General features: G+C 39.2%; 3 protein-coding genes across 4 annotated transcripts; all 3 read right to left on the bottom strand.

The window, feature by feature from the left end:
• Positions 1-199: 199 nt before the first annotated feature.
• Positions 200-3,015, bottom strand: CkIIalpha-i3 (CKII-alpha subunit interactor-3). Of its 2 annotated transcripts, none has more exons than XM_086834712.1 (10): positions 2,340-3,015; positions 1,825-1,893; positions 1,670-1,741; positions 1,540-1,605; positions 1,277-1,480; positions 1,157-1,219; positions 1,021-1,095; positions 906-962; positions 451-842; positions 200-395 (listed from the first exon to the last, which is right to left on the bottom strand). In XM_086834712.1, exons 1-9 carry the CDS (start codon positions 2,907-2,909, stop codon positions 495-497), a joined length of 1,524 nt encoding a protein of 507 aa, XP_086690838.1. In that variant the 5' UTR covers positions 2,910-3,015; the 3' UTR covers positions 200-395; positions 451-494. The 2 variants fall into 2 exon arrangements, with proteins under 2 accessions (XP_086690838.1, XP_086690839.1); XM_086834713.1 differs by lacking the exon at positions 2,340-3,015 and adding an exon at positions 1,985-2,206.
• A 159-nt stretch (positions 3,016-3,174) lies between these two features.
• Positions 3,175-7,575, bottom strand: LOC110183680 (uncharacterized). The gene is made up of 2 exons (XM_020952017.2): positions 4,177-7,575; positions 3,175-4,110 (listed from the first exon to the last, which is right to left on the bottom strand). Exons 1-2 carry the CDS (start codon positions 4,187-4,189, stop codon positions 3,344-3,346), a joined length of 780 nt encoding a protein of 259 aa, XP_020807676.1. The 5' UTR covers positions 4,190-7,575; the 3' UTR covers positions 3,175-3,343.
• A 3,597-nt stretch (positions 7,576-11,172) lies between these two features.
• Positions 11,173-12,182, bottom strand: LOC110183659 (uncharacterized). Its single transcript, XM_020951987.2, has one exon. It carries the CDS (start codon positions 12,055-12,057, stop codon positions 11,248-11,250), a length of 810 nt encoding a protein of 269 aa, XP_020807646.2. The 5' UTR covers positions 12,058-12,182; the 3' UTR covers positions 11,173-11,247.
• Positions 12,183-12,976: the final 794 nt, after the last annotated feature.

The raw sequence follows: 12,976 nt of genomic DNA, 5'->3' as shown, positions 1-12,976 counted from the left end.
CCGATCACCCACCGCATTTTTTTTTAGGCACATCGAGGGTAATAGAGCATAATGAGAGAGTGCCGAGAGACTGAAAATAAGCTTTATAAAGCTTTTACATTTGCAAATATTAAACATTTTTTTACTGCAATTAAATTAGTTTAAATACATTTTAAATCGTGGTGATCTGTTGGGGGAATTGTTTAGAAAATATAAATTATTAGTTGTTTCAAAACAGTTTATTATATTTTGTATAGTTTTATTTGGCAATATAAGCTTAATAACTGTTGTAGAACCAACAAATTATCAAATTATAAATGACTTCAGTAGGATCACCTTAGTTAAAGTTAATTCAGTTTAACTGCTCATTTCGTTAGCTTTTAAAGTAAAGCTTATTATCTATTTCCATTCAGAACCTGTTATAAAGGATCAATGGTAAAAAAAAAATGTATAACGTTCTAGTATATATACCTTAAAATTATCAGTTATCAAGTTATCATCAACTAAGATCACAGCTAGCCCTCAAAATCTGGAGTTTTTTCTGGAATTATTATGGAGGCTTCAACTTCAGACAAAAGGCCGATGGCCCGAAAGTTATAATTTAACATGGCATATTCCTGCAGAATTCTCACATGTGCCAAAGCAGTATTCTTATTATCGATGGCCTTCAACCCATCCTGAATCAATCGGATTTCATCGAAGTCTATTGAGTCCGTCTTGGCAACGATTTCCGTCTGCAGATCATACAGCAATAAGTATAAAATTGTATTACAATATATTGATTTGTTTATACTTGCCTTGTCTTCTTGAATCAAGGGGATTTCCTCGATGTCTATTGATTCCGTCTTGGCAAAGATCTCAGTCTGCAGATCATAAAGCAATGATTATAAAATTGTATTCAGTTGTTTGTAATTTGTTATACATACCTCGTCTTCCTTTATGACATCAGACATAATTTCATCGTTCATGGTTTCATCGAGAGGCTAAATAAAATGGATATTTTGTTAAGGTTTTGAAAACTCTTTTTAAATATAACACTACCTCAATTTCTACAGAAGGTTCAGGTACATCCATTTGTGTTACACTTTCCCGGATCATGTTAAAGTCCGTTACAGGCTACAAGTATTGTATATTAAAGTTTACAAAATAAAAAGATTATAATATAGGGAAAACTTACTTCGATTTCCACTGTAATCGTGGACTCAGTATTTGTATGCACGTTTTCTTTCGCAGGCGTTGTCTATAAGGAGTTTTATTATTGAGCATTGTAAGTGATTTTTATTTTTCGTTGGCTTACCACAGCTGAATTTGGAGTCGTTGTATTATTGTTTGGTATATTTCTATTAGGAAGTATCTCTACACCATCTTGTAAAACCTTATGAGCCCATTTCAAGCATACTGTGCAAACCTTGGGGCAATTCTTTTTATTTTTATTCGTACGCTGAAGAAAATCACATCTTTTGCAGCGTATCTTGTCATTATTTCTACTGTCAATCTCATCCTAAAAATTACAATTTTGAATAAGTATTATATGGGAGGTGTTAAATATATCATACTTACTTTTGATTTCAAAGTCACGGTTTTGGGTATGGATTTAGTATTTGCCTTTGACTTAGGCGATGAAATCTAAAAAACATTTCAATTTTATATAAATATATATAATAAAATATAGTAATCCGATTGTCCTTACTTTTTTATTGGTGTTTTCCGAAGTGACTTTACGAGTGGCTTCCGTAACAGTCTTTGGCTTTGGTGTGGAAGCCTGAAAAGAGTAATAGAATTTCATTTAAAAATTATTGATTCTGGCAAACTTAAGAAATACAGTGTCAGTTGAACAAATCTTACATTCGTTATTGTATTTTTCGTCACGACATTAGTAGATTTCGCATCTGTCTTAGGTTTTGGTTTAGAAATCTGTAAAAAGAAAAAAGAATTATATTACTTTTTTTGATTGAGTTTTATTCCCATAGAGATGCGGATACAATGGTGTCTCTACAGTGCAAACCTGTGCATATTGGGTCCTTTTTAGGGAATTTTCTTTGCCACGTTCATCTAGAGTCTTATTCTTACTATATTTCATTTGACGACGTGCAGCACGAGTACGCCGTCCAATGTCTGATCGTTTAACCGGAGGCATTATTAAAAAAAACAAAAAACTAAAACCTTACAGAGAGAGCACTTGTACGTCTTTAAATATTTGATCGTCAATAGCAAGTATTATTTAAAAAACAAAAATCACAAAGCTGACTTTGGTAATCTTGCTCTCTGACAACTGTCAACATCTCTTGAGGCCCTACAGTATTTTCAGGAACAAGAACATTTTCCTGGCAATTTTAAACAAATTCAACTGATAATCTTACCTTCTTGCTTGCATTCACCGACTTGCTACTGCTGGGAGGCTTTAGTGACTTGACTTTGGCGGCCTCCATCTGCGTCAGACGAAGCTTCCAGCGGTCGCGCAGATCCTTGAACTTTTCCTGCGCCTTCACCAGGGCATAGATTTCCTTCTGATGGCAGCGGACCTTGGCGGGATCATGCTCCTCCGTGATGATTCCTCTAAGATGGGCCAGCTTAGTGCACTTCTCCTGGCAGATTCTATCTATTCTTTGCATATGCTTAACCACCTTCATGATCTCGGCTTCCTGCAGCGCTTTAAGCTTAAGGCTGTATTTGGCCACAATATCGCGTGCCTGGATCTGATCATTGATCGCCTTCATCACTTGCTCCTTGATGGTCTCACGCATTGCGGTGCAAGTCTCTATGCGGTGAGCACCCCGCAAGCGGTCAATCCTAGCGGCTGTATATTTCATGCGACGGGAAATCGTCAACAGTTGGGATTCCAGGTGGATGAAGAGGGATGAGTTCGGTTTACGGTATCCAGGCGGTGCGGGGCCCAAGGCAAATATGCTTACTATCTTATGATTTTCCATTTAATTTACCAAAGTCAGCTATATTGCGAACGATTTGTATTGTTTATGTGTCGAGTGTGACCGTATTTGGTTATGGTATTGCCGGATTGTTAGACAGGTGTTGCCATTAAAGACATTGTGGATTCGAGGCTGCCGGTTAACTAAAATGGTGTTGCCAATAAAGAGTTCATTGATTCGATAAGGCCATACTGCCAAAACAAAAAAAAAGACTTGTATTTCCTTTAAACTCCCCACACCTAGTTACAAACATTTTTCTACAAGCCTCTTGGTCATAATTATAAATTATATTCTTAATGACATACTAACAAGTATAAGCCGCAGAAAGAAATAGTTTTAAGTTTAAAGCTTACAAATATTCCAATTTGTTTCCTAAAGCTAAAAATGTATAATTTATTATGCTACCTAAAGTCTAGTTTTAAGGTTTAAGGATTCCCTCACGACTGATCCACCTCAAAGTCCTTGGCCTTGGCCGGATACTGGATGGCATGTTCCGCCTGCATGAGGAGCCCAATGGCCCGAAAATTGTCCTGGATCATGGCGAACTCCTGGATGGCCCTCAAATGCTTCAACGCCTCCTCGGCGGTGCTAATGGACAGCTCATCCTTGGTCTCTACGATGCTAACCTCAGGCTCGGCGGCATTATACACCTTAATGCGATCCATTTCCGGTGGTTCCCCACGCATTTTGTTGCTCCTTCTATTCTTCGGCTGCTGCCTGCCGCCGTTGTCCATGGTATGCCGCTTCCGATTGGGACGCACCTCCGCAGGTGTAACGACAGGCTCTTGATTACCGCCTAGGATTGAGATGTCCGAATCTGCTTCGTCGTTGTTGTCGACGAGGAACGAGGCCATTGGGTTTGAGTGGTCGTAATCATCGTAGCTCAGGACCACCTGGGTGCCAGGCGGAGCCTCGTCCTTGAGGATTTCAGACATTTGGTCGTAGAACTGCCAGTTTGGCTGATAGTCTGCCCCGCGCTCCAGATGCTTGTTGCGGATGCAAAAATACGTCTTCTTCAGGTTCCTGAACTTCCGGTCCAGCTGCACGGCATCAATGTCGGTCATTCCCTGGTTGGTCAGCACGGTCACCATCTCGCCCCAGACATCTTTGACCTTACGTCGCGGATCCCGAAACTGCTCCTGTCGTTCGGTGTACATTTCCAGCAACATCTGTGTGTATGTGGTTGTCCATTTCTTATCTTTAACTGGTATTCGTAGATATAAGCATAACTATTGATTTCTGTTTATGTTTTTACTGCAGTCCAACTTACGCTTGATGTCCATCGTTTACATCCACTCGCTTGGCAACCAATCCTCGGAAATTGTCAATAAGTTAATTGTTTTACAGCTGCCTAGGCTAGGCTCTTTTTTAAGTTTTTTCTTTTATTTTCGGACGCCGTTTTGGGGGAAGGTATCATGATCAAAACAGCTGTTGCGGCTACGTATCGATAGTCCCACTATCGATAAAGTAGCACAAACTGGCGCTGACACTTTGGCTACTGAACACTTTTTATTTTATTTATTTATATATTATATATTGTTTATTAATATTGGTGGCAGATTGTATAAATAAGAATTTTAAAATTGAATTGTAACACTAATGTTAAAAAGAAGTTTGATATCCACATCATCCTGTTTTGTTTGTATATACAATTTAAAATAAAAGAATATGTATGTTGGTTATTTATTCCGCCAACTATCACTGCTGCCTCCTACCGGCTGTTATACAGAATCTATAGAGTACTAATAGGTAACAGTAGGTGGCGCTTAAAGTGATGTAAAATGTAAGTCATTGTATGTACAAAAAAACAAGAAAGGATTCTAGCTTCGGCAGCCGAATTTTATATACCGCTGCAGTTTGCAATTATATTATAGGATTAATAGCTTAATATGTTCCAGTTTTTATAATCTGAATTTTTAATGTCAAATCAAAATTTAAAATATGTATAACTAAGCCAAAAAAGCATTAATTTCAAGTCTGAAAACTGCCTTTTTTTAGTTTTGATTAGATTAATAAATCATCCTTCTAAATTTCAAATTTATAAAAAGGTAATTTTTTTCATTTTTTTTTTTAAATTTTAACAATGTAACCCTTTAAAAAAGTTTGAAAAAATTACACAAATTTATTTTTCTGCCGGACATGGCTAGATCGATTCAGCTGTTCATTCTGATCAAGAATATATAGGATTTATAGGGTCGGAAATGATTCCTTCATTGTGTTATAAGCTTCTGATTAATATTAATACCCCGGAAAAAGGTATAAAAAGAGGCAATTGTTTTAATTAATCAGTGTTTTTCAAACATCATAATTAAGCCAAAAATTTCAATTTCAATTCGGAAAGCTGTTCTGTGCAATTTTTTAAAGCGCTAACAAATCAGCATACTGCGTTTGTTGATGCAGTTAAAAGCATCTAACTAAAATTATAATAACCAGCAAAAAGGTATAAAAATAGACTTTTTTTTTAAATAATCAGTGTTTTTTAAACATCATAATTAAGCCAAAAATACGTTAATTTAAATTCGGGAAGCTGTTCTGTGCTAACTTTTAGAGCGCTAACAAATCTGCATACTGCATTTTGAAATTTAACAATTTCTGACAATTTTATCTTATCTTTTTTTGGGAAAAAAAATGAAACATTTATTTTTCTACAAGACAAGGCTAGATGGATGCAGCTGTTCATTCTGATCAACAATATATATGGTGTATAGGGTCGGAAATGATTCCTTTACTGAGATTCAAGCTTCTAACTAAAATTATAATACCCTATACTATAAAATAAAGCAAAATATCTATGTTTTACATACCTAAATGGATCAATTCTCTATAATCAAATAACAAGGTATACAAACTTCCTCTTTATTTTTATTTTATAAAACCAATCGAGCGTGTCCAAATGTCAGCGCTTCTGAATTTAATTTCCGCTAAAAAATATATAAACAAAATTAACATACGCACATTGAACTCAAAGGTTTTAATTTATATTTTCTTTTTTGGCATATATATTTTCCCAGAAACACCTGGACGAGCAGGAGGGGATGTGTGAAAGAGTTGGTCAGCTGAAAAGATCTCAAGAAGCGCACTTCCGTTTTGGCCTAAATAATAACCGTGAAGTTGCAGTTGCAACCCCAGAAATGCGCTTTTCCAGGTGACTTTTCTGTAGTTTTTTAGGGACTGCAGCGAAGCGCAACCACTTTGAAGAGGTGTTGTTGTGCGTGGGGGTTGTCTTCGGACTCTTTAGACCCTCTAGACCCTGACTTGTCTTTAAAATAGGGCCCGAAAACCAAAGCCAAATAATTGTTGCTCAACAAGGCGAAGCCAAACAATTCAGTGATTTTCCCATGAGGAGTTGCAGTTGAACCAAAACGCGATCACTGGCGCATAAAATGTGGGAAAATCAACTCGAATATGATTGACAATGGGCTCGCATTGGTCTTTGTTGCCTCCTTCAGCTGTCTGGCCTGGCCTGCCCATGGCAATGGCTTCATTATGCCGGCCAGCTCCCACAGTAATAACACTTTCGGTACTCTGGCCTGGCCTCTTGAAAATTGCACTTCGTGCTGGCGGTTTTCAAATTCATTTCGCCTCAAATGTGTGGCGTTGCCTCTGGGCACCCGAAATAAAACCAAGACTTAAATCTTAAAACTCCCGCAGCCAGAGTTAAGTTTGCACTGTGGAAGCCAAGGTGAGATAGCTTCACTATCGACCCAATGGGGTTATTCTATCACGGATTATATTTCACTCTAGCAGTAAGGAAAATATAGAGAAAAAATATTAATTATAGTATTTATAATTTGTTGGGAGTTATATTTGGTTTTTATACCATTTTTGAAACTAAAAATTAAACGGGAGCTTGGCTATAATTATTATTTAAAATGGGTTTTAAAGAGTTCTTCAAATATGATTAAGTTTTGCATAAGATTTGGGATATTAAGGTTTTAAAATGACTGCTAAGTTTCTATACCTTCTTTTTTTTTAAGTGAAACCCCTAAGATAGTTCCATAATTTAAGCTCCACAGTAAGGATACCCTAATCCGGCTGCTGCTCCAGAGACAAGATCGGTTCACTGGGAGTTCAATGTTCGCGGGTCACGACTTTGACTGAAGCCAGCAGACATAAATCGGAGCAGGCACAACTTGATGCGGACTTTGACAGACGGCTCCTTGGACCTCAGTCAGTGGATGTATCTGTATCTGGAGCTAGGAGGTAGGTGCTCACTTGGATGTAAGGCCTCTATACTGGGGCCACGTAAGGGGCATTTCAATCAATTGACGGAAGTGCCGGTGCGGCAGTTAGTGATCATGATCATGATGTATGTTATTGGCGCAGAGCCCCGGTGCTGGCCACAAAAGTGAGCTTGCCCATTTGCTATTTGTCAAATTTTCATTAGATGGCCATAAATTGAAATCACGCGGCATTTGTTTTGGCCAGCACACAAATAAATTTTCCAGCTCCAGTCGCCGCACTGATTCTCACGATCTCAGGAGGAGGAGGAGGAGGAGAAGTCCAGGGAGGAGCAGGAGGAGAATGAGGGGGGCACTAAAACTTTCTAGCTGTTCACACCACCAGCTGCTCTTTGGATCCTCTGATCTTGGTCTTTTGGTCTTGGCCAATCGCCACCTGCACTTGGGAGTTAGCCAAGATCCGCCGGAGGGAAATATAATGTCATGCACTGGAAGAAATAGTGAAGAAGGTTAAGAATTTGGTAGCTAACAAAGATCAAACATTTATAGTTCATAATATATCTAAAATATCGAAATCAATGGAAGTATTTCCTGGAAATGATACCCACTTTTGATTCTGATAAAAGACAGCTGCCTCTGGCTCATAGATGCTAAAAACGATATTGGCAAAGTCCTGTTCTTTGTCCTAACTCTATAATGCTTCCATAATAGTCCAAAGTTAGTCCATATTATTTTCCCCAGTGCATCAATTGGTGCTAAGAGCTGGATCTGAGATGCTGGATCTGGTCTCCACACGTTCGAGTGCTCGTCTATGTTGCTGGCTAAAAGCGAATTCCAGTTGCAAACCCATTTTTGGCACGATCGCCGTCGCCGCTGCGGTGCAACCATTTTTGGGAAGAAGCCGCCGCTGCCAGAGCATTGATTTGGAGTTGGATTCGGATTGGGAATCGCCATTGGAACGCACACGTGGATGTGGAATGGACACGGCCATGGGGGTATGGGTGCGGGGTGCGGGGTGTGTGTGTGCTTTTGGCGGAGTGAGAGTCTGCAGGTGTGTGCCGGCTGCTGCTGCTGTATCTCTGGCTTTTGCTGGATCGTGATTGCTGGCAGTTCGACTTGGACTTGGACGCCGGGCATCCAGCTGTGAGAACGCACCCACTTGGCCAGCACTTTGGCACACACAAACACCCGCATATACATACACACCCACTATCAGCGGGTCCAGACGAGGCCAGCGTTGAGATCGTGTTTATGCGGTGGCTTTATGGCCAACACGGAGAAAATATTAGAGTTAAATAAATATTTTAAACTGGTAAATATAGTTACGGAATTAAGAAATATATTCGCAGGATAACAAGAGAGAACAACAACACTTATTTGTATCAAGAATGTGTTTTTAAATCGATACTGATGATATTTAAGCGATCGATACTACTTAAACGATACTCTATCCTTAAATACAAGCTTCGATATATCGATACTACTACTATCGTGCTTTTGCAGCCTTGCGCCCGTCAGCCAACGAGAGAGAATTCATTAATTTTCTCACCTTTCTCTCTGGATGAGAGCAGGTCTGTCAATAAATTTTACTTCCTACATGAGAATTCTACTTCCTACATGAGATTCCTACCGCTAAAGCTAGAATTATACCCCATGTATCTGTAAACGTGTAAAATGTTATGTAGGCGTGCTAATGTTAAATAACAGAATGTTATCGACCTATCGACTGATAATGGCCACGGAAATTTTGCGGAGCACAACTTTGCGGAAAAAAGATCAAATTTCCCGGTGAAAACTGATCCAATTGTGAATTAAAAGTGAGTGAAACAACGAGAACCGCCCGATTTCCCAATTGGATATCAAGGAACTTGTGTATTAAGGAAAACTTGTTGTGCAATTCGGACCAAAGGAGTTGGGCCGCGCTCGCAGCTTCAATTGGTTCACAATTGGTACACAATTGGAAAATAAGTGAAGTGCAATAACAACTAAACAAAAAGCGCAGGTCCGCTTTTAGTGTAGTGATTAATTAGTGCTAAATAATATAAAGTAATATCCTTGAACACATACGCCGAAGATCGCCACTGAACGGGCGCAGCGGCGGTAGAGTCATTCGGGGCTTCACTTTGCAATTTTCAGTCGCGTGACGTGCGGAGGACGAATAACGGACCAATGAAGGAACGAACAAGTGCGAAAAAACGGGAGAAAGCGGTTAATGGCGACATCGTGAGCGATATTCGCCGTGAAAAAACATCGGAACCGAATATCGGGATAAAAGCAAGCCGGAAAAATATACGCGCGGAATGTGTACAGCCGTTAGTTTTCGTTGTTGTTTTTTTTTTTTGTGTTGTGCAAGTGCAATGGAAAATTTCCGAATGTGCCAGCGGTTTAAAGTCCCGCTATTTTCGGTCCCCGCTTTTGTGCGCTTCTGCATTAGATCGGTAGATCCGTTGCAAGCGAAATAAGAAGAAAGAAAAGCAAAGCGGATGAAAGTGTGAGTGAAAAGTTATTTTTTTTCGGTGTTTTAACACGTGCATATGTACATATATATGTAATTATTTATATTTTTTTTTTGTGATTTTTTTTGTTGTGCATTTTGTAAGATTATTGTGATTTTTTGGAAAAACAGAAACGGAAAAGCGCTTTCGGATATTCAACTTCCAGCAACAAACAAAGTGAGTGATGACCTCTATTATTACTATATTTATTTTACTGCTGTTTAGTAATATTAAGTGAAGAGCTTTTCTTCTCCCCACCTCCTTTATGATCGCTGAGATTCGCCATTAGGGTTTGTGTCTCTGATAATTGCCCTTGAAATTGAAATGTAAACGAACAAAATGAAAAGCACTCTCTCAAAGGAAGTGGACTGCAAATTAGATGTAAACATATGAAAAGCACTCTCTCACAGGAAGTTGATCCTGGTTTACGACCCACAATTGTGAACTGAAAGTCCTTGGGTGGTGGATCTTATTTGTAAATATAAATGAAAACAAATGAAAAACTATTAACTATTTATATTTAAATATTCTTTTTGTATGGACATTTACCCCGATCTTATTTACCTCGTTTTTATATTTATATTAATTTATATTTTGTTTTACATATTATTGAATATTATCTCCACAGACACTTTTGTTCCAAGATATCATTTAGTTTTCAATTAGCTCAAAAAACACTTTAAATTCAACTCTTTCTTATTTAATTAGTCCAAAGTATAAACCTTTTTTTGGCAAAGTGTAATACCTGCATAGATACTCAGATACTCAGATACATGGCAATGGGATGTATGAGCTTGATATTCGTTTTTGCAGTTCAAGTATCTAAGTATCTCAGACTGAAGCGGGTACACGGTGCTGATTGATTAATCATTGCTGGTAATTTGATTTTGTGCCTTTTGTGTGCGCAATTCAACCGTTAGATGGCGGCCAGGCCCATTACTATTACTATATTGCCATGGCTACAACTCGTGGCTCCCTCCGATCTGCTCGACAAGCCTCTTTCAGCGCTTTGATTGATTGTTTCATTGCATTTCGAGCACACTGGGCTTGAGCTTGGCATATTCACCTGGTTGCCAGTCATTTTCGTGCACTCTCAGACACACGACATACACTCGTTGTTCCCTGGATCTTAATTCTATTTTTTTTTTTTATGTGTGTTTGGTTTTTTTTCTTTTTCCGTCACGTCAGCTTAGCTGTCAAAATCCTTGAGCTGACTACAATGTCTAAATGGCTGCTGGCACACTTTTGATTCGGCTGATTAACAACTCGACGGCAAAAGTTGAACACACACTCAAGCTCAACCCGCTGCCGTTTGACATTTGACAGTTTTTGCAAAAGGAAAATCGGAGAAAGATCGATGACAGTTTTTGGCTGATCTTCGGCTTTGATGGATAGCTTTAAACGAAAGAGTTATCGATTAATGCATTTACTTAAGACGATAAACAAAGCCGATTTAATTTGAATTTATAATGCTTGCTTACATTACATTTTTAAAGCTGATTGATGGTCAGGAAAAAGAGTTTTTTAACCTGTGAATCTTTATCTTAAAAGTAAATAAATTTCCATCGAGAAAAATGTTAAAAAACATTCTTAAATGTACCATAAATTTATCTTTACTTTCTGGAGACTTTAAAATACACTTGAAATCTACAATTCAGGCTTAGATTATTTCTTATTGTGACCAGGCTTCTTGCTCTTGCCCTCGGATGGCGGTTCTTCCTCAGCATCCGTTGCTACCTTCCCATCTGATGGTTCCCACAAAACCTTGGCGGGATAGACAATCATCCGATACTTGCCCTCATGAAAGATCACCTCAAAGTGATGATATTGTGCCATAACCACATGCGGTTGCTTGAATTCAAAGTACTCTCGAATGGGCACCAATGGCACATTATGGCAATTGATATAGACCACGGTCATGTCCAGCTGGAGTGCCGCCTCATAAACTGAGGCCATCTTTCGGCCCCAAATGGCGGCACTTACAAAGGGCACCTGTTCGTTGATCAGTAAACTAGGCAATTCGGAGGCATTGCGAAAGGTGTGCATGGTCACCACCGAGGTGGGTTTGCCACCCCCAAAGAAGTTCTGATTGAATTCGCAGACAATCATCGGTGAACCGGGTGTCATCTTGGAACGGAAATTGATGTCATCTGGTGTCAGTAGACAGACTGTCTCCGCTTGGAGGCACTTCACCATGGCCACTGTTCGTAGGTAATGCGAATGGCTGGCCGCCTGATGATGCATTATTTCCATGGAGGATCGCATTAGCTCACAGAAGGCATCCCTCATGGTTTCATGCACAAAGATGCAGGCCACTCGGCGTGGAGCAAATGGTTGCTTGAGGCTGTTCAGGAGCGGTTCTATTGCCGACTCCATATCCGCATTCTGGCAGATGACCAAGAGGGTGGGATCTAGCCACTTGTGGTCACTGCCATCGCCGGGAAACTCAGGCTGGCGCCAGGTATAAGGAGGCATTACGTTGGGAATCCTTTGGGATTTTTGTTACAGAGAAATTAATTGAAATATTTGTGAATTATAATGGGATTAAGAGAGTTAGTAGTCAGGGGTAACTATAAGTGATACTGATAAAAGATATTTATTTAAAAATTGACATTTAAAATAGGGTTCTCTAAATATATTTATTAAATACTTCTGTTTCATTCATTTCAAGCCCTTTAATGCTTATATTTTCTATAAATATTTTGCAATTAAATCCTGGCTTCCCCTAAAGCTTAAATATTTTGAAATCCTTTAATATTCCCGCTGATCCCCCTCCGAGCAATCAATAATAATAATATGCCCACATAATCTAGCCCTAAAGAAAACACACTCACTCACACACACACACCCAGTTCATGGGTTCATAGAGGCGTTGCCCCGTCGATAAAGAGAGACCCTTTCGGGATCCTTTTTGTGGCGAGTCAAGCGGAGGACAAAGGGCGACGGCGCTGACTGACTGGAAGGCGTCGAGTCCTGCCTCTAAACACCTGGATTGAATGAGGGAATGAATGAATGAATGGATGAATGAATGCAAATATCTGTTATGGGAATCGCGGTGACGTCACAATGTCGCAGTACGTCAGCGACTCCTAATCGAGATCCAAGGATCTCCCCGTCTTCCGTCTTCAGAGCCTTGATTGGATGACAACCCCTAATTGAGGTCGCTAACTCTCAACTGACTTGGCGTACTCCGCCACCCCAAGGACGTGCAGCCGCCAGGACTCAACGGGAGACGCAAAATAAAAAAAAAGGAATCGCGGAAAAAATGCCAAAATATAATAGTCAGGCACTTAAAGAAAAATTTACGTGATCATGAACAACGTCTTAATTAAAATAGGGTTAAATAAAAACCTCTGATAAATTGTATATTAATATAACAAATTAACTACTTTAC

This window comes from Drosophila serrata, unplaced genomic scaffold (assembly GCF_035046125.1).
Source record: "Drosophila serrata isolate PLE 108 unplaced genomic scaffold, ASM3504612v1 contig_273, whole genome shotgun sequence".
In the NCBI taxonomy this organism is placed as follows: Eukaryota; Metazoa; Arthropoda; class Insecta; order Diptera; family Drosophilidae; genus Drosophila; species Drosophila serrata.
This window is presented reverse-complemented; position numbering and strand designations above follow the sequence as displayed.

What these genes read in the sequence shown, in the direction of transcription:
- CkIIalpha-i3 (XM_086834712.1), bottom strand. Translation starts at nt 2,909, where the DNA reads ATGGAAAATCATAAGATAGTAAGCATATTTGCCTTGGGCCCCGCACCG. An exon ending in CGGTGAATGCAAGCAAGAAG is followed by an intron (nt 1,894 to 2,339) that starts GTAAGATTATCA and finishes TTCTTTTTACAG; the next exon opens with ATTTCTAAACCAAAACCTAA. An exon ending in CGATTACAGTGGAAATCGAA is followed by an intron (nt 1,096 to 1,156) that starts GTAAGTTTTCCC and finishes CAATACTTGTAG; the next exon opens with CCTGTAACGGACTTTAACAT.
- LOC110183659 (XM_020951987.2), bottom strand. Translation starts at nt 12,057, where the DNA reads ATGCCTCCTTATACCTGGCGCCAGCCTGAGTTTCCCGGCGATGGCAGT.